This window comes from Balearica regulorum, chromosome 12, assembly GCF_011004875.1.
Source record: "Balearica regulorum gibbericeps isolate bBalReg1 chromosome 12, bBalReg1.pri, whole genome shotgun sequence".
Classification (NCBI taxonomy): Eukaryota; Metazoa; Chordata; class Aves; order Gruiformes; family Gruidae; genus Balearica; species Balearica regulorum.
The window spans coordinates 7944628-7966024 of record NC_046195.1 but is presented as its reverse complement, the minus strand read 5'-3'; the positions used below and the strand labels follow the sequence as shown (position 1 = coordinate 7966024).

At 34.0% G+C, this 21397-nt stretch overlaps 2 protein-coding genes across 4 annotated transcripts in view; one reads left to right on the top strand and one right to left on the bottom strand.

The window, feature by feature from the left end:
• Positions 1 to 18513, top strand: part of MINDY2 (MINDY lysine 48 deubiquitinase 2) — a 36602-nt gene extending 18089 nt beyond the window's left edge. Inside the window, exons 7-10 of one of the 3 annotated variants that reach the window (XR_012837512.1) lie at positions 8717 to 8890; positions 10201 to 10374; positions 11827 to 14140; positions 14429 to 18513. Coding sequence is in view for 2 of the 3 variants with exons in the window: in XM_075765016.1 (XP_075621131.1) it covers positions 8717 to 8890; positions 10201 to 10374; positions 11827 to 11946 (468 nt within the window). In the remaining variant the exon portion in view is untranslated. Of the gene's footprint in view, positions 1 to 8716; positions 8891 to 10200; positions 10375 to 11826 lie in introns of all 3 variants that reach the window. The other 2 variants (XM_075765016.1, XM_075765017.1) reach the window with 2 other exon arrangements.
• The window catches only part of SLTM (SAFB like transcription modulator), a 54754-nt gene that overhangs the window by 5369 nt on the left and 27988 nt on the right, over positions 1 to 21397 (bottom strand). The window lies entirely within an intron of this gene.

The window sequence follows — 21397 nt, the reverse complement described above, 5'->3', positions numbered from 1 at the left end:
TCTTTTAACATATTTTTGCTTTTGCCTTTACTAAAATGATAGTGTATTTTTATGTATCTGACTTGGGTAGAGAGGGGTGTGGTCAAATGGTCACCTAAGATTTAATCATTCCTTTCTCTTTAGTGATAAATGTCAATATTTTGAAGTAAACTTTTCATTGGCTTGCAATGTCAAATCATACTTATTTAGACATTTCTCTCAAACATATGTATGAATTTTTACCTTTGTACAGAACTCTTGACTTTATGTTTTGGTTATGTGTTACTAAATACGACTTTAATTTTATGCATACTTGCATTTGTGAATAATGGTAATAAATGGAAAAAAAGCGGTCTGTAACATACAAAAATGTTAAGGAACCACTGTTTTCACCATCTATTATATGGTAACATCATATACCTCGTGTGAATGACACCAACTTTTCCATTTGGTAGTCCTAGTCCTTTTTTACCCTCTGTTAATCTTGACTGTCAATGCCTATCTTTGGCATTTTGAATAACTAGCTACTCATAAGCTGAGCTAGAGCTCTGGACATTCCTGATAAAAATAAACTCTACAAACAGGTAACACTTTTGGTTTTCTAATAGCTTCTTAGAGCACGTCTAAGATTTCTTTTAAATCTATGTACAATGATATTATCTTAAAGCAGTAGGACAGGTGAAAGGATCTTTCTCTTCCCTTCCTCTGTTTAAAAAAAAACAAACCCAAAACAACTATGGAATATATCTGTTTATGGTCAAAACTATAATTGTTACATTTCCTGATGAAGCTCATCTATGTCACAATTTTAAGAGGTATAATTTTGCTTCTCTCCAGTTTTCTAAATTTAGCTCTTGTAATAGGTGCTGGTAGTTTGTCATGTAAGCCTATAAGTTTTATAGTTGCTTTTGTTACAGAAGAGAAACCCCAACCTCCAAACAATTTAGTTTTTAAAAAGAAAATACTAAGTAGAAGTACAGATGTCCTTTCTGGGTACAAGTGGCACCTAGAGGTGCAAGAAACCTCTTTTACTTTGTTTCAAGGTCACTTTGAACTTCTGAATTATCAATACAGAATTTTGTAGAATGTAGACTGTTTGTCATGTTCTGCAGCCCAGTATTTAGATTAAAGGCCAAAACCTGGTGTGTGTTTCAGTGCTTTATCAACTTCATACATGTAAACATTTGCTTCTCAGTTGAGACCCTTTTTCCTTAAAGAAATAAAATGCAACACTTCAATGAGTTAAATATCCTTAGCCAATATTAATAATACAGAGCAGGTGAAGACAGTAAAAATCTGTGTCTGAATCTTAACTGTAAAAACTGAATTCAAGTTCTAAGAAATATTGAGTTAAAATATTTGAAGAACAGTATTATTTGTTAGGTGTGTATTTAAACTTTACTGCTTCTAAGTCACTATGGTTTTACTCTTGTCCTTTTTGAGAAGTCTTAAACTTCTGAAATGCTAAGTTTTGGAATAGGGGCCATTATTGTTGTGTTTCATAGTCATTACGGTGACCTCACTTGCAGCTAGTGTTCAATGTCCATGTTATCTACAGGCTTTTAGTTCCTGGGGTTGTCACTTTTAAACAGTAATGTTGATTTTGCCTTGGCTTTCTGGTGAGTGGTACATTACAGAATTTTAGATATTGAGAAACTCTTTTATAAAGACAGAAATTCTTTATTAATTTGTGTTTAAAAGTCAGCAGTAACCTTTCTGTCTGTTTCTAACCTAATTAGCTATTTGCAATAGCTATAAGACTGGATATTCTTTCATATCAAGGAACTCAGAAATAGACTTGACTTGGGTTTTTTGCCAAGATTACCTATCCAAAAATCTTTGGACTTCTAGGATACTCATATGAGTGCCAAATGCCTTGTTGTCAGAGTTGAGATTTTTTCAACTGCCTTACTGTTTCCTTTTACTAGGTTTAATGCTAGCTCTGCAGATTTTTAATGGAGTTTCATTTCCTTGAGAGTTTGAGCATTAGTCAGCAGTAGCTGGATTATGGAGAAAAGTCCATCTGTTAGGAGAACCGAAGACAGAACATTTGCTGGAGAAAATGAAGGTGTAGAACTTTTAGGGCAAGAACTATGCAATTTGTTTGTCTTTCTCTAATAGTACCCTTCTCTCTTCCCCCTCCAAATCAATATATGGAAACATGCAAAGAAAATGGTTATGAAATTAAACAAAAGAGAATTTATGTATAAGTTATGTATGTATAATAAAACTTGTGTATTTTCAGAAGCACTTACACTTTGAATAATTAGCAAGAATTTATAATGAAAATCCCTCAGGTATATTAGGCCGTTTAAGTATTATTCTAGTGAAGCCAATACTTTTATTTGGAAGCTTTCATGTACAGCTGATACAGTGACTTGCATGCTGGAGATATTTCTTAAGTTCAGTGGGGTTTCTTGAGACCCATATTTTAGTGAAAGGAATTGGATTTCAGTATGTTATATTTTAAAGAAAGTGGAATGTAGGCTGATTTTTAACTGCATTTACTGGAGGAAAGAAAAAAAAATCACTAAAATTTTTCAAAGGAAATGCAGAAACTTGAAACAAGTTTTTATATGCTTATCTTTTCTAGAATTGGCTTTAGAATTGAGGAGCAGGTGTGAGTAATTTAAGAAAAAGAAATATTTGGTGATACTAAAATAATTCAAAGAGCAAAATTCGTAAATTGGACGCATTTTGAAGTTCAGCATATCAGTTTTTCTAATAAAAGAGACCAACCCAAATAGCCTTAATTCTGCTCTGTATTGGTGCCACATAACAGTCATATGATTGTGATTGAGCCATTTTTAATATTTGTGGTGCTTGGTTGAACAGAGTTATTTTTTTAATTATATTAGAGTTCTTTCCACATCCCATCTGGTGAGCTTCTTTTAGAGATAACAGATATTTTCTGTTTTTAAATATATTATATATGTGTTTACCTGTCATTCCTTAATAATGGATAATCTTGTGGATATTTGAGAGCAGAAGTGGGAGAGGTAGAGACTGGTAAAATACTTTTTGCATATAATTTGAAATTCCTGGGATTTAAGTCTTTATTACAGAGTTTGCTGTATTTATTTGACATACAGTATCAATTTCAAAATAGAAGATTTACTAACACTGACAACACTTTACACAATTATACTGCGTTTAGAGTGGCTTTCCACTGTCAGATCAAAGGATCTTTATCTTGGTTTTGGATTGCTTATTTTAGAGGGCTGTTTTACTGAAACAGGAGTTATGTGAAAGTGTGAACAAACAGCACAGTATTCTGAATTCCCGTATCTTTGCTTTGAAAATTTTTTCATGGGCTGCTGTTACAAGATGTTACGTAGTGGCAAGAACTCCTTGGAGACATTGGGCATACTAATGCCCAACTAGTATGATTGTTAGGCTGGTTAGTCTACTCCTGCTTCCTTTGTGTCCAGTGTGTCTATTGATTCCAAGATATTTTTTTAAATTTTATTTTTCATGGATAGTAAAGAAATTTGTAAGGAAGGGAACTGGAGTAACTCCTCACAAACCTGGCTTTCTTTTTAATATTACTTTTTAATTGTAACTAAATTAACAATAATAGGTGTGGTGTTTTTTACTCTTAAATGCTTCTTGCAAGATCAGAAATAGAGTGGTTATGAACATATAGCAACATTATGAATACCTGGTGTAGATTAGGGAGGTATCAGTGCTGTTATATACTGTAGGCAAAAGCTTATTAACAGTCTTTGCTAGCAGATATTTAAAAGGCATCCCTACACTCACTATGGGGATGAAGATAATACTTTGGGCTTTGAGCTGGACAATAATAGGTGAGAAGTTGCATTATAATACTTTTAAATATATTATTTAAAAAAGAGTATTTGACTTATGCAGAAGAGAAGAAGCAAAAGGAGGAAAACTGATTTTAGTTCACTGTCACTGTATTTGAAAATATTTGTTACTATTGTACCATTTTTACATATCTTCCAAATTCCTGACTCTGGGAGTATGAGTTAAATGGAAATGGCTTATTCAATAACAACTTTTCTGGTTTAGATACAGCATGTACTTTAAAATCATGGAAGTTGACAAGTAAAGTAACAATAATAGAAGAATAGTGGCAGAGAGTTTTTTCAGAGTTTACTATGAAAAGTTTTGAAGTAATCTTCCTCTAAAGACTTCAGTAGTTTTTGTTTTAAAGCTGCTGAGTTGATATCACAATGTAATTGTGAAGATTCACAGATTGCATTTCAGAATAGACCATCAATTCAATTATTTGTTTACTCACTTTGTATTATTTAATATAGTCTTTAATAATTAATATTTTACTATCCTCTTCTGAAATTCAAATGAAATTTGCATATAACAATGTATTGACATTTCTGATTTGAAAAATGTTTGGCTATTAAGATCGTGTTTGTTTATAGAAAAATTATGTAATATTTTTAAAATTCTCATTACTGCATATAAAAGAAAAGCAAATATGGCAATTGCGTAATACATACACATCTGTCAAAGTATGGTGAGTGTTAGTTAATAATGACAATTCAGTTATCAGATTCTTAATCCCTTTCACTGTTATTTATCCATTTGCCCAAGTAATTATTTATTCTACTTCCTGTCCCTTTAATTGCATATTAATAGTCTTGGCTCATGTGATTATACAGTAATAATTTTCAGCAGTTAAAGATGTGATTTTTTTTTTGCCTTTGCTTTTCATTACACAGATAATAAATACATCAAATGATAATTCCCTAGATCAAGGAAAAACAGGACTGTAAAGAGGGGATCAGTTTGGTAAGAATGTCTTAGTTCAGTTGGAATGTTTTTCCCACTGATGTGACTATAACACAACCTGTTTTCTTTACTGAAAAGTAACGAGACACTTGCCTGTTCGGATTTTCAAGTATGTGTGTTGCAATTATGTTTTCTAGTTTATAAACGTTGGGTTTCTGGTTCAGAACTCAACAGAGACTTCTATTCAAATACAAAGTATATTTCATATATATGTGCAATAATTGCACTTTTTCCTTGGGAGTTTAAATGATGTCTGAGTTTGGCATACTAGAGGCAATGTATATAACTTCTTAAAAACATGTTTAAATATTTTTCCATTTTTTTTAGTAAGTATACAGGTGTTTTTTCTGAGGGTTACTCTGTTGAATCAAATAATGTATACTTTTTAAAAAAAAGTTAATTTTCTCTAGAAGTTAAAACATTCAGATAGACTATTATCAAAATAATAGCACTCATTCACGTGAACATAAAACACCTTTATAAAAACTAAGGTATCTGATCCAGAGGTCCAAGAGAACATTTACATAGACTTTAAAGAACAGGGCTTAAAATGCTTATCTTTACTGTATGAAGCTATTGGACAGGTGTTTGGTTTTCCTTTTCAGTTTTCTAAACTGGTGGAAACTTGGTAACTGGCATGAGAACAAGTAGTTTAAAAGCATTAAAGTTAAACACTTAGTCTGGTCATGAAATTAACCCAGGAAAGAAGGTCTCGTAACCGGTGACATCACCTGCAGCCTACATCTGTTTGCATGCTAGAGAGGTTTTTTGTGCAAACCAGAAGACTAAGAGATCATTCTTCAGGAGAATAGTCTTGCTTTTATCCTTAGCTTTATTTCAAGATTTTTCTATGTGAAACTATGAAATCTGGGCATTGGTCTACAATATCTAGAGACTGATTCTTAGGATAAATAATTATTCATAACTTTATTATAGGCACAGTTTACCTTGACAGTTATGTGCTTGCCACTCCTATTGTTTTATTCCCTATTGACAACAGCTATTAGTAGATATTATTGCTGTATATTATGTGCTAGTACTTTTGGGGGCAGTGTTAACCCATGAGACTGTGTATTTATTAAAAACTGCCACATTTAAAAATAAACTTAAAAGGTAAGCTGCTAATACTTTAGAAATGGCCAGTTAAGATTCTATAAAGGTAGAAACACATTTATTTTGTAAAGTGTGATATTGTTCTTGGCAAGGTGTACTTGAACAGTGTATTTATGTACATTCATTAGCTTAATTGCATGACTTTAGTGTGCTGATCACCCTGTTTTAGCTTTAACCCTGACTAGAAAGGAAGAGCAGAATCAGGACCGTGATCTACTAAGTAGAAAACACGTTCTGTTTTTACCTCTTTTAAAGCCTGCTTCCTAATTTTTTTAGTTCAGTGTAAATAAATTTTTCTGCTCTTAGTAATTCTTACTGATTCTGTCACTGTGTGCCCTCTTTCCCTTTTCCTCCTCGTGTGTGCACTGAGGGGACCTGAAGTGCAGAAACTTTGGTAGGCTACAAATGTGGTGGTGTAAAACTACTGGACGCATCAAGTCAGAATTCCCGGTGTTACTTTGGTTGTATATCACTGTCTCTTAGCAGCTAGACTGATCTCATGATCTGGTAACTGCTGGATGATAGTGGCTTGTTCCTGACACCAGGCATGTTGTTACTTAGTGCAGCTCAAGTTTAGAGGCAGTGTGAAGGTCATATGATAGAAAGATTGTCTCATATCAGTAATTCCCTCAGTGGAATTTGGATGTGCCTGTAAAGTTGGCCTGTGAGCCTTTAGGATTGGGAAGAGAACATGCATGACACAAAAACAGCGCTTATACAGACCAATCTGTAGATATGGCCTCTTTTTGCTTCTTGCAAGTAGAAGGAACAAAAACATTGAAGTTCTAGGAAGACTGATGCTCTGTAGAGGTGAGTAGCTACATTACACTTAATACAAAAAGAGCCAACTCCTCTTAGTTTGTATATGAAACTGAAAGTTGTACAATTATTGCTAGAGGTTACATGAGTATTAGCAATATTTTGAGGGTCCTTGGGAATCTGGGGTTTTTTTTTGAGAAATTCCATTAAATTATGCTAATATGAAGTAGACATCAGAACAGTTGATTGAAAAAAAAACAAACAAAACCAAAACCCAAACAAAAACAAACAAAAAAAAAACAGAGGGAAAGATGACTTTGGATCTCTGACCTGTGCTTTCCCATTTCTTTCATTCCAATAAAGTGAAAAGGAACTTTGTCTCTTCACAAGTACTAGGGAGCCTGTGTTTGTTGGTTTGCTAGATTTTATTGAAGTGAAGCAGCATGCTTTTAAACTCTGCAGTTGGTAATGGAATTGGAATGATATTGTTTAGGTAATGTGGTAATACATAATGCAGTCTATTGTCTTTCATGAGGGAGCTGTATTAAATGGTTTGGGGTTTTTATTTACCCTAAGATGACTTTTTTAAAATCAGTGTTCAGGTATAGTTCAACTGAGGAAGTCTTAAAAACAAAGTGAGAATATGAATTTTATTTAAGGTTGAAACAGTTTTCTCTTTCAAACGTTAGCTTTAAAGTGTTTCTGAATGACAGATACTGGATTCTAATCTCATAAAGGTAATAATATACTTTAATATTAGTATATGAAAAGTTCAGCTTACAATAGTTGGGAGATTATGAAAGCGTTAATATTTTCCTCTTTCAGTATTAAGTTACACTATTTATGAGCTGTTTAAAAATTAAAAATGTATGACACATTAGAGGAAAACTTGACACACACCCTTCCCTCTTTTTCTTTAAGGTTTTGTTTGAATTGATGTACTGGTCAAAATAAAATTTAAAAGATTGAAATACACTTACCTTAAAGATATTTTCCTTTTTTTAAAAAATTTTTTAAAACTTCTAATCTATAAGATGCTGTGAAATAGGTATTCTGTACAAATTGGAAATGTTGTGAAATTACTTTCTGTTATTTTCTTTGGGTGATTTTTAGGCATCAGAAGTAGCACTCATTTTTTAAGCAGGTTTCTGAGGGAAAGATGATTCCTTAGATCATGTTATGTGATCAGACTTGTTGCTGACAATTGTATTTATGTTTGTTAGCCCACCTGTGCTGGGGTAATTGCCATTCCAAAGCTGGAAAATTGAAATTTAAACATGGATTTTTGTGCTGCATTGCTGTCCCTCACATGCAGCAACATCTCCTTTTACTTGAGACACACTTTTGCAATTTCCTTTTGATTTCAGCTCCTCTCCCATTCCTTCAACCTAAGCTCACATTCCATCCTTCCTGTACCTTGGCTTCTGGACTTGTTAGTATTGTCTCTTTCACTCGCAGACCAGCCCATTTTATAATTTCTGAGTTTGAAATTGAGAAATTTGGCCTTGTTGAACTGTAAAAAGGCTAAAAACCAATAAAAACAGTTAGTGGTGACAAGTGATAGCAAGAATCTTAAAATTTATTTTTTCAATTGAAATTAACCTCAAATTCTATCAAAACTCATTACAAAACACGAAGTCTGAGATGGAGTCATTTTGAGGTAATGCCTCTTGGATTATTTGGAAGGATCAGTTTGTCTCCATATCCTGCCTTTGGAATTTAATGTGATTTGTCCTGGGACTTAAAATTTACATTGCCAGTCTTGAGGTATACTTCTTAGGTGTGTTTCCAAGGAGTTATGAAGGTATATGTTCATGTGTTATATTAATTTTTAGTCAATATGAACTTTCATTAATAATGAAAAATTACAAGATGGAATACAGAAATTAAGTGTGGCTGTTAATGAATACAAGTATCTGGTGTTTTAATGCTGTATACTGAGTCATTTAAATTTTAAACTTGCTAAAAATCTAAATTAATGTTTTTTCAAGAATGCAGCAGTTGTATTAGCTGATCATTTCTGTTAATTATATCTGATTGTAAAAAGTAATTTTGTAGCTTTACAGGTTTGCTTTATTCTTCTGCATAGGGTCAACTTTACCTGCTGGTGACAGACCAGGGTTTTCTTACAGAAGAGAAAGTTGTCTGGGAAAGCTTACACAATGTGGATGGTGATGGAAATTTCTGTGATTCTGAATTCCACCTACGGCCTCCATCAGACCCTGAAACTGTCTACAGAGGGCAGCAGGATCAAATAGATCAAGTATTGGATTTCTGTCTTTATTGTATTTTTCTGTTTGCTTGTGACTAGCTATAACAGTTACTAGTTATTTTTAGTCCATAGATGTATGCTTACACAGATGTATATGTATGTGTACTCATGTATATATAGGACTGTAAAAAAAAAAAAAAAACCCAAAAAAAACCCCAAACAAACAAAACCCACTTTTTTAGATACCTAGATTGGGGTTCACAAAAGTGGTACTTTGAAGTATTAGCATGACTTCAAGGGAGGAAGGGTAAGACCAACTGTGAATAGCTGGAAAATCTGATTTTAATCTCTCAGAATCCACTTCTGCAAAGAACTTAGGTGAAATGTCACATCTGCCTTGTATATGGAAACAGAAACAGCACTGTGAAACTTTTCCCCCTGTAACAAATTCATTTCAAAGTGCTCACTAATATTGTTGTAACTGAACTTTTCCTTCTGATGCCTGCTTTGCTGAATGTAGGACAAAAGCTGTAGCAGATTGTGTGTGATGGCGATTACTTGTTATTCTTAACTATATATAATAGTTTCCAGAAGTCATGTCTGAGATGGGACTTATTTGTACCAGTTAATGCATAAGCACATAGCAAGACCAGGGTCCTTAGAAATCTTACATTCTGAACAAGCAAAATAAGTTTATAGTAATCACCATTCATGTTTTTAAGTACCGGGGAAAAAATGAATAAGCATATGTTTTTTAATAAATTCAAGCACTGTATCTGTCTTGTAGATTAAAGAATCTGGCAGAGATAACAGGGCTAGTAGTATCTTGAGTTGCTGTCTGGTTGGATATATCCAAAATTACCTTTCGATTATTTTCTCATTTGTTTAGGAGTTAATGTTCCTTATTGATGTACTCTCAAAACTGGTTAGTAGAGTGGGACAGATACTCTATCAAGCGTAAATCAGAGTGTTAATTAGAAATAGCAAATTACAAAGACAGCTTCAAAATCTTTACTTATACCTAGAACTGGTATGAGCTGACACTGTCTGTCTTTTGCTGCTGTCCAGGTAATGGAATTTAAATCTGAAAGCAGTCTTTTTAATTAGCTTTTGTGTTTTGTATGCTGTGACGTAGGCACTGTGAAAGGAGAAAAGTAAAGTAGTTGTTTTCAGCCTTTCTGCAGTTCAGGTTATGAACAGGTTCTGAAACAAATTCCTGTTTTCCAGGAGTTAAATGTATTTGAAGATAAGGCTAGGGAAAAGGGAAGGTACTGTTTAGCTGCACATGCTGAAAAATTAACTTGATATGACTTGGCTCTTTACTATGTGAAAGAGCATTAATAAACAAGTTTACTGTTTAGGATTATCTGATGGCATTGTCTCTACAACAAGAGCAGCAAAATCAAGAAATTAACTGGGAACAGATCCCAGAAGGAATCAGCGATCTAGAGCTAGCAAAGAAGCTCCAGGAAGAGGAGGACAGGAGAGCTTCTCAGTACTATCAGGAACAAGAACAAGCAGCTGTTCAGGTCCAGGTAAGAAAGCATTATTATAAAATATGATCATGAGTTTTAGAGAGTAACTATGTAACTTAAGTTACATAGACACATCTATATTTGTAAATGTTTCAGACTGATAAGACTGCTATTTACATTTTGTACAGCAAGTGATGAGATGAATATAGGAATCTTAAGAAATATGCTGTAATTGTTGGCGTATGTATGCAGTTACAGCAGTTGCTGCCACTTAAATACTTTAAAGCAGGCCTGACTGTCTAAATTATGGATTCATTCATACCATTTAAGTTGGGATGATGGGATGAATTAATATGTAAGATTACACAGATTGTATTAGCTAATATTTTACATTACTTGCAAAATAACCCTCAAAGAAGAGCTTTTTGATAGTAGTCAGAGTTTTGTCTTTATTTTGTCTTGCAGAAGTTTTGTTGCTTTACATTTTTAGGTGTTTCAGTCTACGATATCATGTGAATCTACTCAGTCCTGTTTCAAATTAAGAAATTAACACTTTCTCCCAGTACACCTTTCTCTCCCATCTCCATAAGCAGTTGCCTTCAAAATGCTTGGATAATGTCATTCATGCACATGCATATACAAAATTGCCATATAACTGAACCGTGTGTGCAAGAGGCAATATTTAAGTTGGTGTTCTGGATTCAGGGAGCTCTTAATGGCTGAAGACTTATAAAACTGCTTTTATTTACAAATACGTAAAAATAATGTGTATGAAGGCTGAATCTTTGGCCTGAAGCCATTCAGAACCATTAACTGATGTGCTTGTTAAGCATGAAACACAAATTCTGACAATTAAAAGTTGTGTTATTTCTGTTGCCTATTGCTTAAATGGAATCATCAGTAACTACTTCTAAGACAAAGATTTGCTACTACTGGCTGCAAAAAGGTAGAAGGAACTGAAGCACATGTTTAACACGACTTAACAGCATGCTCATCTGCAGCTGTGAATGGGTAACAGCTGGAATAGATAATGAATTAACAAAACTTACCTTGCCTTTGTATGCCAACCCCCCTGCCAAGTTCTTCCCTAGTTTCTAGTCACAAAAAACTGCTGCTTTTCTGTATCTAGTTGTCAAAACCAACACTTTCACTCTGCAACTTCTAAAATGTGGATTATGTTTTTATAAAATAAACTAGGCAAAAGCTCAAGTACAGTAATACAGAAGTGCCAGAACATACTTAGAGCCAAATTTTATTATTGAAACAGCTGATCTGAATATGTGGACACAATAGAAGGGACACACAGGACTTGAAATACATTTTCAGCTGCCTTTGTTTTTTAGAAATAAGTTGTGTGGGAATTCTGGAGTATTTATACAGAAGGACTCTACCTGAATTCTGCTGTTTGTGTAATAGTTAAAATTTTGTTTGTGAACTGGAAGGTAGAGTAATACTTCAGACTGCATCTACAATAATGCTTGTTTTATTCAAGATTTTATTTTTTCTGCATAGCAGGTGCAAGGTGCTGCTTCTCCAGCAAGTGGAAGACAATCTGGGAGTAATGAACGCAAACGTAAAGAGCCTCGAGAGAAAGAGAGAGAAAAAGAGAAGAATAGCTGTGTTCTCTTGTAATAGAAAATGGATTTAGTCTGGAGCCAAGTGCATGTCCTCAGAAGCAAAAACAAGGAGTAAAATGGAAGACAAACCCGTTACATGCCGCCTGTGCCTGATTACCCCATGGATTTTGTTCATGTTTCAAGAGAGGATGGGTGACTTTGTTACAATCATAGAGACTTTCTTCAAAGTCATAGTGTGTGCTGCTCAAGATGGAATTCCAAATCACAGTTGGATGTGGCTGTGCTTTGAGTTAGTCATAAAAAATACTGCACCTTGTAGCTGAACACACAAATCATGGCAAGTTTTGTGTCACAGTGACATCCATTACTCATTACATCAGTTAGTAAGCTATTATCTTCTACTCTAAACAAAGGAGGTAATTCGTTTTGTGTAAGACTTTCTCCTGAAGTCTGTACACTAGCACAACAGAATTGTGTTACATGGTATGAAACTGTATCTTAGGCTGGGTATAGCCTTCAGGATACAAGAGCCCAAATAACAGCTGGGCACTGCCTCCTCAATCTGTCCAGATTTCTTTGCTTCTGGATCTGGTATGTTTGGTTTATTGAACCCAGATTTATACTGTGTTATTGCTATCATTGCACCTCCTGGCCAGCTTTCTTGCCCCAAGAATACATGACTTGATAGGCATCATACAAAAAATTGTCATAGAAAATGGGGCATTTATTAACAAGCAAGATAAGTATCGTTTGCTTTTCTTGCAGTTACAAACTGGGTATGGCAACTCAGATGTTATCAGGGTTAAACAAGTAATTTTATAGATAACTTTTTTCTTTTAGTATTTTTTTCTCTTGTAGGTAAACTGGACCAGATAAATTCTTATTTATTGACCTCTCCATATGATAGGTGAATGATGAGAGGAAACTAAGGTCTATAATAATCATTATTCTATGTAAGAATGCAGAGTTAAAATAACTATCTATCTGCCTTTTTTCCAGAAGTACCTTGAACTTTAAAATGACGTTAACATGTCCACTTGTGTATTTAAGCAAGTGTACTGTAGTTAAAAACACACTTTTTGTTTGTTTTATAAATCATGTATCCTTAAAAGCACACTTCTGAAGGGGGAGAGAGGGGCTAGGCTGCTCTCTGAGATTGTTTGGAAAGGTGGTCAGGTGTAAGATTTTGTTTTTTAAATCACTAATTTAGAATTTTTGGAAACCAGATTTTTCTAATTTATGAGAACCAAATAAACATGTTGTGTCTTGTAGTATTTATAGAATACAGAAACACAATACTTGCTGACTTTTGAGGGAACCACAAATCTTCCTCCACTTCCATTACATCAATAACAATTACCTTCTTGCTGAACCTTTTTGATAAAAATTTCTATTTAGCATTTTGTAGATACTTTTGAAAAAGGCTGCTTCTCCTGGACAAGTTATGTATTCATACTCTAAGCCTGGGTAAGTGCATTAGTATACAATAATCTGGGAAAGCTAAGGCAGCCAGGTGGAATATGACATTCCTGGTTTCAGGTGTTTGGAGTATGTCTGTAAAAGAGGAGGTGTCTAAACACAAGTCCACTGGTAAAAAGCTGCTTTAAAATTATTTCAAGCAGACTTGCTGCGGTGATGGGAAGCAGTCATCACATAAATCTGTTAAGAACCTAGAATGAAAATTAGATGGATAAAGGAAGAATGTCTTATTACCTAAAGGGACAGTTTGTATCACTTTTTTCTTCCATGCCTTTTTTCTTTGTTTTTTCCACTTTTGTTACAATTTCCCTTTTATAATAATGAAGTAATGAATGGTAGGAGGTCTCTAATATGCAAACTGTAAATTTAAAAATTTCTCTATTCTCTAGAAAAGTCATGCCCAGAAAAGTAATTTTAATACTTAAGGTGTGCTGTTTAGATAATTTTCTATGTCAAAGCAAAGGTTGATGTTGTCTTTCCTTTGCAGCAGCCTAACATCTTCAAATTAATGTGATGGAAGATCACCAAAATAATGACTTATCTACTTTAAGCAGATCAGAAAATATTCCAGTAGTGTTGATAACAAAGACTTTAAGCCAGAATGTTGTTTAAAAACATTCTGTTACTAAGATTTCTCCAAATTTGTGTATTTACATTTATTTATTGAGCTTGAAAAATAAATATGTCGAGCTAAGTGTTTGTTATCTTATTATTTTCAGTGACAGTATTGCCACTTTGGATTCCTTTTTGACCAAATTTAGCTGGAGCAGGTATTGTGGCTATTGAGTATATCTTTTTGCTGAGATACTTGCTTGTATTAGAATAATTCATGTAACATTTCCAGTTTCAGACAGATTTGCCTGAAACCTAATATACTGTAGTTACAGTAATATTGTCATTTAGTCACAAAGGAAGGAGAGTTAAATGTCAATGCTCATCATGAAGTTTGAACTCCCGGATAATTCCGTTTCAATACAGGAGTAAAGGGTTTCAAATTATTTGAGATGGCAGGCATGCTATTCAAACAGTTTTTGGTTAATACCCTTTTTTCTTTACAGGTCTTGAAGCTTTGGATATAGAAGGTAAAGAATTCCTGAAATCTAGGGCATTGTTCTGCATGAATTAAGCTTGTTAGTGGCAAAAGTTATAAGCAGATGAGTTTGTTAATATCTGAAATGAAATACATCTGGAAGCTTAATTTATACCCTACTGTGAGTAACCATTCCAAAAGCAACTATCACAGTTGGTATCTATGAGAGTATCTGATGATTAAAAAAGCTGAACAGCATTGCTTTTATTTGTAATAGTGAGCTTGGAAAACAATATTACAAAATTCTCAGAGTATCAGAAAGACGATGTCTACTTCTGAATATTTACTTCATTTGCCTCTTTTTTGAAGCTCACGTCTGGTGAAAAGGTACAGATTTATACTTTAAATCTGTTTATACAATTTAGCATGCACATGCTCCAAATACCTACATAATATATATGAAAGCGTCTGGAAAAGTAGAGTAGAACTTGTTTTCCACTAGATAAAAGCTAGCACAGAAAACAGAATCACAGAATTTTTGTTGTTGCAATGTAGTTGTGAAATAGAAAAAGCTAAATACGAGTATTCTTAAAATTAGCCAAAAATTGAGCACTGCCATAGTTATAAATGTTTTTTCTAAAAGGCGCTTTGTTAAATGCTCAGATATGCTACTTCTCTTGTGACACTCGTGTGGAATCCGAGACCCAACAAAAAGCAGATCCAAAGGAAGATTCTAACACCAGAGGATGAAATTAGCATTCCTGAACACTCACTTAAACACAGTGCAAAAAATATATTTTGTAGCTAGCCATCTAGTTAATATAATAAAGTATGTGTTCAGATTGTCTTTACAGAGCTGCTCTTGGGGATCACAGGCACACAAGCTACAAGTGAAGCATATGCTCTTCTGTGTACACTTGCATTGGATTGCCAGTCAATCTCTACACTCACTTGGTATTTCACGTTATTGTCAAATGTTTCTTCAAACTTGTGTATACAAGTTATTGAAAACATTTTCCAGTGTGTAATAAAAGGCAATTTGAGTTCTTGAAATTGAATCTTTTGGTGTATTCAGCAGGAAATACTCAAGTAAAAGATGAAGCTGATGTACTTTGCACCTCTCTTCTTTCCTGCTACAATAGATCTATAACCCAAAGCTAGCCCATTGCCTAGATCAGCTTTCTTACCATTAGTGTGTTCGATAGTTGCTGAAGCTTATACAAAGTACATCCTTAAATACAACGTACTGACTTAAAAGCTGTATTTATTTTATATAAAAGTAGGTTTTTTCAAGGTTGTAACCTTAAGCAGTGAGTGAATTGATGCAGTATCCTCATTAGAAAGCATATTAGAGAAAAGCAAAAATAACAAGCCTTAGTTTGGTTGCAATATAATGCTCACATTTTCTCCATCTATGTTATGATAACAAGACCTTGGTAACAAGAAAAATCTGACACTGAAAAATGTTCATCTAGTCCAATGATAGCAAATGTCATACGCAAGAACTTAACCACATGCATTTTATCTTGTGATTCAGTGCAGTTACTTTCTTTTTTTTAAAGCATAACTAGCAATAGACTGTTCGAAGTGTTGGTTTGAGTGGGAAAATTTGGTGGGATGAATGACACTTTCTTGTACAAAATCACTTACACAGAAGTCTATTTGATGTTAATTTCCGTAGTGTTTTCATATAGCTCCTTCTTGTTTGCAGCTTGTTCTCATAGTTGTCCAGTAGCAAAGTAATGTATTTAAACTCAACTGTCATCTGCTCTAATGGGAAGACGTGCTGTAGGAAATGCTGAGGAGGAAAGACGGGCTGGAGTATGAAAGTCCCTACACCATCTCTGGAGATTGTTTAGGAATCTGTCCTTAATTTTGCTGTTAGACCTAAATAGCCATAGCACAGCATGCAGTGGCCAAATCTTCCTGCCCATGTAATGACTGGCATGCTTATTTCATAGTGAGTTGGCAGTGTTTGTCCCTGTATGCACTGTTCTTCACTCATAATGCTTCTAGGTCAAGACTAGCTGTTCTGACCCTCTAATATGTCAGATGTCTACTGTTTAATTTCGGTCATTATGTCACCTCTCTTCACCTGGGGAGTTAGCTCTAGAGAACTTGCTGAAACCTGAAAGTTCTTTACTGCCTTTACAGTTGTTTTTCTGGTTTGTAGGATTACTTGCACTTGTGAAGAAGCTTCATGTGTTGAAATGAGCAATTCCTTGTTCTTTGAGGTCAAGAACTTTATATAGTTAATTATCTTTAGTCAAGATCCTGTGTTTATCTCAGAGAAAAATTTTCAACAAAATGTTGTTAGGTTTGGGAAATCCATAGGGAACAATTCAGATTAAGTTTCAGTACTCAAAGTTTGCTAGCTTAGTATATGCTTACAAAGTAGTTTATTGTAACATTATGATGAAAATAAAGGCATCTGTTTCTCTAAATGTAATCTGATGAAACAAAATAAGGCACTGCAAGTGCTTTCATCACTAGTTGAATCATGCATTTAAGGAAGCAGATGGTGGTGGTGTGGCTAACAGTCTTGCTGGGGCCAAAAGTGAGTGAAATATGATTGATATAGTCAAACACTAAGCCAAATGTACGGAGATCTTGGGGGTGGACAGGGACACAAACCCACATAAGTCTTGTATTTCTTTAATTAATCTCTTGAGAACTGTCCTTTAGTGCTGACCCAACTTCAGTTTAGGTCCCATCCAGCTTAAGTGATCCCTATTGTGAAGCTTATAAATAGGGAAGTGTCTCATGAGATGATGCCTTCAGCTCACAACAAACTTAGATCCTGCATCACAGAGCTGGATGAAGTAATGTGGTACTTCGTCTCAACTTGAAGTTCGTGTTCTCTTGTTGAAGCCATTAGTAAAACTTGCACAGGCTTTGAGTTAAGACTTCAGCTGTTATTTTTCAAAGTTAAGATTATGCTAAGCAGTCTCAAAAATTTTACCTGACATAGTTAAGCATTTTTAGATTTCTTCTAAATGTATTTCAGAAAAAGCGGGGTTAACTGGTATTTTGTCTGAAACCTTCTGTTGACTTTTGTTCTGGTTCACTGGCCATGCTAAGGAAAGGGTCGAAATTGCAATTAGAAGAAACACCAGTATGTCAGTAAACTTAAATCAGCTGAGTAATGGGCATGTCCTTGGGTTTCATCATATCTTGTTTTGGGGAACTCCAAAATAACAACATGAAAATAGACAATTTTTTTCCCCCTTTACAGGAACTGGCTGTATCTAGTCATTAATATTTGCACTGAGTACTTTTTCTTAAGGCTTGCTTATGTGGTCCAGTCTGTGAAGCTGAGGAGTTAATGTTTATGCTTGTAATCTAGTAAACCCTGGGGAGCATTCAGATACTAACATTTCTGCCTTCAGACACAGAAATAACACTGACTAAATCAGTATTTACACTTACCAACTCTGCTTTTAAATACAAGAGCTGTAGGAAAACTCTAAATAAAGATTTTTACCATTGCTGAAACATTCTTTTTGGCAATGGTAAATAAAAAATTTAATGGAAATTATAAAATCAGATAAACTATTTGTGCTCTTATATGTTGCATCTCAAGGAATACAGAATAGGTGGGAGTCTTACAAGATCAGCTGTGTTAGCCGGCTGCTGTTGAAAGGCGGTTGGATTTGGTCTCCCAGTTCCTCTACTTTAAATTCATGCAGCTCATGAAGACACAGTGTAGTTTAACTAGACAGAACCATGCCATCTCTACCTGGCTTAATACTGAGGACATGACAATGTGGACATATCTATGTAATGAATTCCAAGTACATATTGTAATTAAATCCATATTATAATTTATTATATGTGCCAGCTATAATAAAGCTAGCGTGATTATTTCTGCCCATGCTATAAATGGATTTACTTTCTGTGAAAGAACTACAGAAAATTAGATGACTGCTTTCCTAATAGACTTTGAAACTAACTTGAAATATTCTTTGTAATGCTGTTGTCTTCAGTCTTGGGAAATGAAGAATGTATAAAAGTTTCTGAAGAACTGTAATGATTTGACATAATGTTTTTCTTGTCTTGTAGTATGTCTATATGGAACATAATATTAAAAAGAAAACCCTAACACCTTAACATTTGATTTTGTAAGAGAATGTTGTATTCAGCTATATATGCTGTAGTCACCTTTTAGAGCTAACACGCTCCATCAGTAGCAAACCTATGCTGTAAAAACTTCACTGGAAGGATTTAATAAATACTAGGAAAATAATTATTTCTAAACAAAATAATACAACACTTTGGGTTTTTTACTATGGTTTCTTGTGAATTGCAATAGCTAACAGTTCAGAGCTATCTTACAGTCACAGTAATTAGTGGTAGCTGAATGTGTTCAGTGTAGACTTACATAAAGTTTCATAACACCAGTTTCATAACTTATTAAAACTTTTCATAGTTAATTACCAACATGTATTGGCTCTGCAAGCAGAGCTGGGTGAAACAACTGAAATAAAAGCCTGTACTTCCAACTGTAGGTGGAACTTCCCAAGGGTGTAGAGGAAGCTGATGACTATTCTTTTGAAAAATCTCAGACCAAATAAAGTTTAATCTATGCTATTTCTAACTTTTTTTTTTAAGAGGAAAGCTTGTGTTATTTTGTGTAGTTTTAGAGGAAAAAAACAAGCTCAGTTTTGAATTTAACTGTGTCTTCAGATTTTCTAGCTTTTTAGCATATTACCCATTCAGCATTTTATGCTTATTTCCAATGGAACTTTTATTTTCTCTTCAGTATTTTGGTGTCAGGGCATCAATTGGTCTCTTCATTTTAGGGCTTTTGTTATTGCAGATTAACCAGAGCCAAAAGGAGCTCATCTGTGTTAGTTACTGGTTTTGTTTACAATTGAGTTTTAGTGAAATCCTTCAGATGATAGAACCTGTTTTCAAATCTTCTATGTGAAGTGAGTAGATAACAGTATGGGTGTTTTGGCCAACTGCAGCCCTGGTAGACTTTACAATTGAGTTGTATTTACTGTAGGAAACTGTTACTGCTGTGGAAGTAACACCCTTGTTTTGCTTGGAAAAACACAGTGGCCAGTTGTCCTCAAGACCACTGCAGATAGACAGTGAACCAATGAACCCACTTGTGAGAAGTGACCATAGGTACACTGATTTCAAGAGACAAATCTGTTGTAGCAAGTGTTTCTTCACCTGTATTTTGATAACTCTTGAAATCATTAGTGCTGTTACACTGTATTAAAGAGTGTGACTGGTCACACAATTACAGTACAAACATTCATTAAATAAGCAGGACTCTGGTTTTGGTGCAGTTTGTACTTGCAAAAAGAAAGGAGGTTTGATAGTTTTAAGTACTGCTATTGGAAGTAACAAGTATCCTGTCCCACAGAAATAAATTCTAAAGCTGTTGCTACTTGCTCAGTACTTGTTCTTACAGAAAAAGTCACAGAATGTGAATACCTTTCAGCTACTTCCTTTATAAGGGAATGAAAATGCTGTTGTGAGTTCCCCCACGCTAACCTGATGATAGAGCTTTAATGTTAAATGACAGAGTTTTGGTTTATCTTTCATATTACAGCTTTCAGTGAAAGGAGTTCTTATTAAAGTTTTCATAAATAACTTTTGATTATTGTTTTATCTGGTGAACAGATGCATAGCTATTACTTGTACAAATTTTGATAACTACCTTTTACATATACACATGTAAGCTTATTAAAGAAACTACACAGGAAACGTACAAGAGTGAATCCTATGGAAGTTGCCCCTAGTTCTCCAGTGTTAAGTCAAGTATTTGTTACCACACTGTCTTGACTAGGTCTTTTTAGAATTATTAAAAAAAACCCCAACTATATATTTTAGGAAAATACCAAAAAACTTTAATGTCTTCAAGATGCACCATTCTGGTGGGTCTAAGTGTGGCAAGTGCTGTGTTAAATCAGCAGTACAGTTGTAAGCCTGTTAGTCAGCTAATGTTTACCTTGATCTCTAAATCTAGTTTTAAAAGGAAATGCCAAAATAAAAGCTAATTCAAGCTACTGTAGATTTACCAAGAGAGCGGAGAAGTTAAATTTTTAAAAATTGTATTTTAAAAGTGCATGACATGATTAAATCTAGTCATGCAGTATTGTTTGTACCAATGTATATGACTGAAATCCTTTGCATTGTGATGTTATACCATTATCTAACATTGTAATGGCATCTATGAGTTCAACTACTGAATGTTTTGAATTTTAAAGCCTTAATTGTTTATATTGTATTAATGTGTTTTTAAAGACTAAAGGAAACAACATTTTCCTTGTAAATTGTTAAAATAATTTTGAACGCTTAAATAATTTTCAGAGAAGTCCATTTCTGTACCTTAATATCCCTTTTTGTTTGTGTACCACAAAAGAAAAACTGTTAAATTGTTATCTTTTAAATCCAGTTATCAGCTTCTCTATAGTTTAAGATCTTTACCCTATTGAGATTTATTTTGGTTAACAGTCTTCTGAAATTCATTGTATGTAAATGAATTTAAGTAAGCAAACTTAAATAAACATTTCATTTAGGTATTTAAGTTGTTTTCTAATAATAAAGGTTGAATGCAATCCTTAAAAAAAAAACCCAACCTTGCTCTGGAAAAGAAGAGGATAGACTTCTCGTGATCTAAGTATTTTATAAATTCAAAGTTTTTGGCAATTTGTTTTCAATCAGATTTTTTCTTCCATCATCATTGTTTGTGTCAGTATTTTAATTTAAGCAAAATATCTACATACATGCACATTTCCATTTAATTAAGCAAAAATGTCAGGGAGTATTTTATACTTTTACCAGTTGGAATGTGCATCTAGGCCTGTTTAGACAAGATAAAAATCATGTCTGAAGTTTTATTTTTGTACTTCTTTATGGCTTTCTCTTTTAAGGTTATAACCTGTCATCTTTCTATTTGATCTATTAGCAACAACATTCATCTTTAAGCAAATACTTATTTTTTCATGTGTTGTAGGTGTACCTGAACAACACTGCCCCA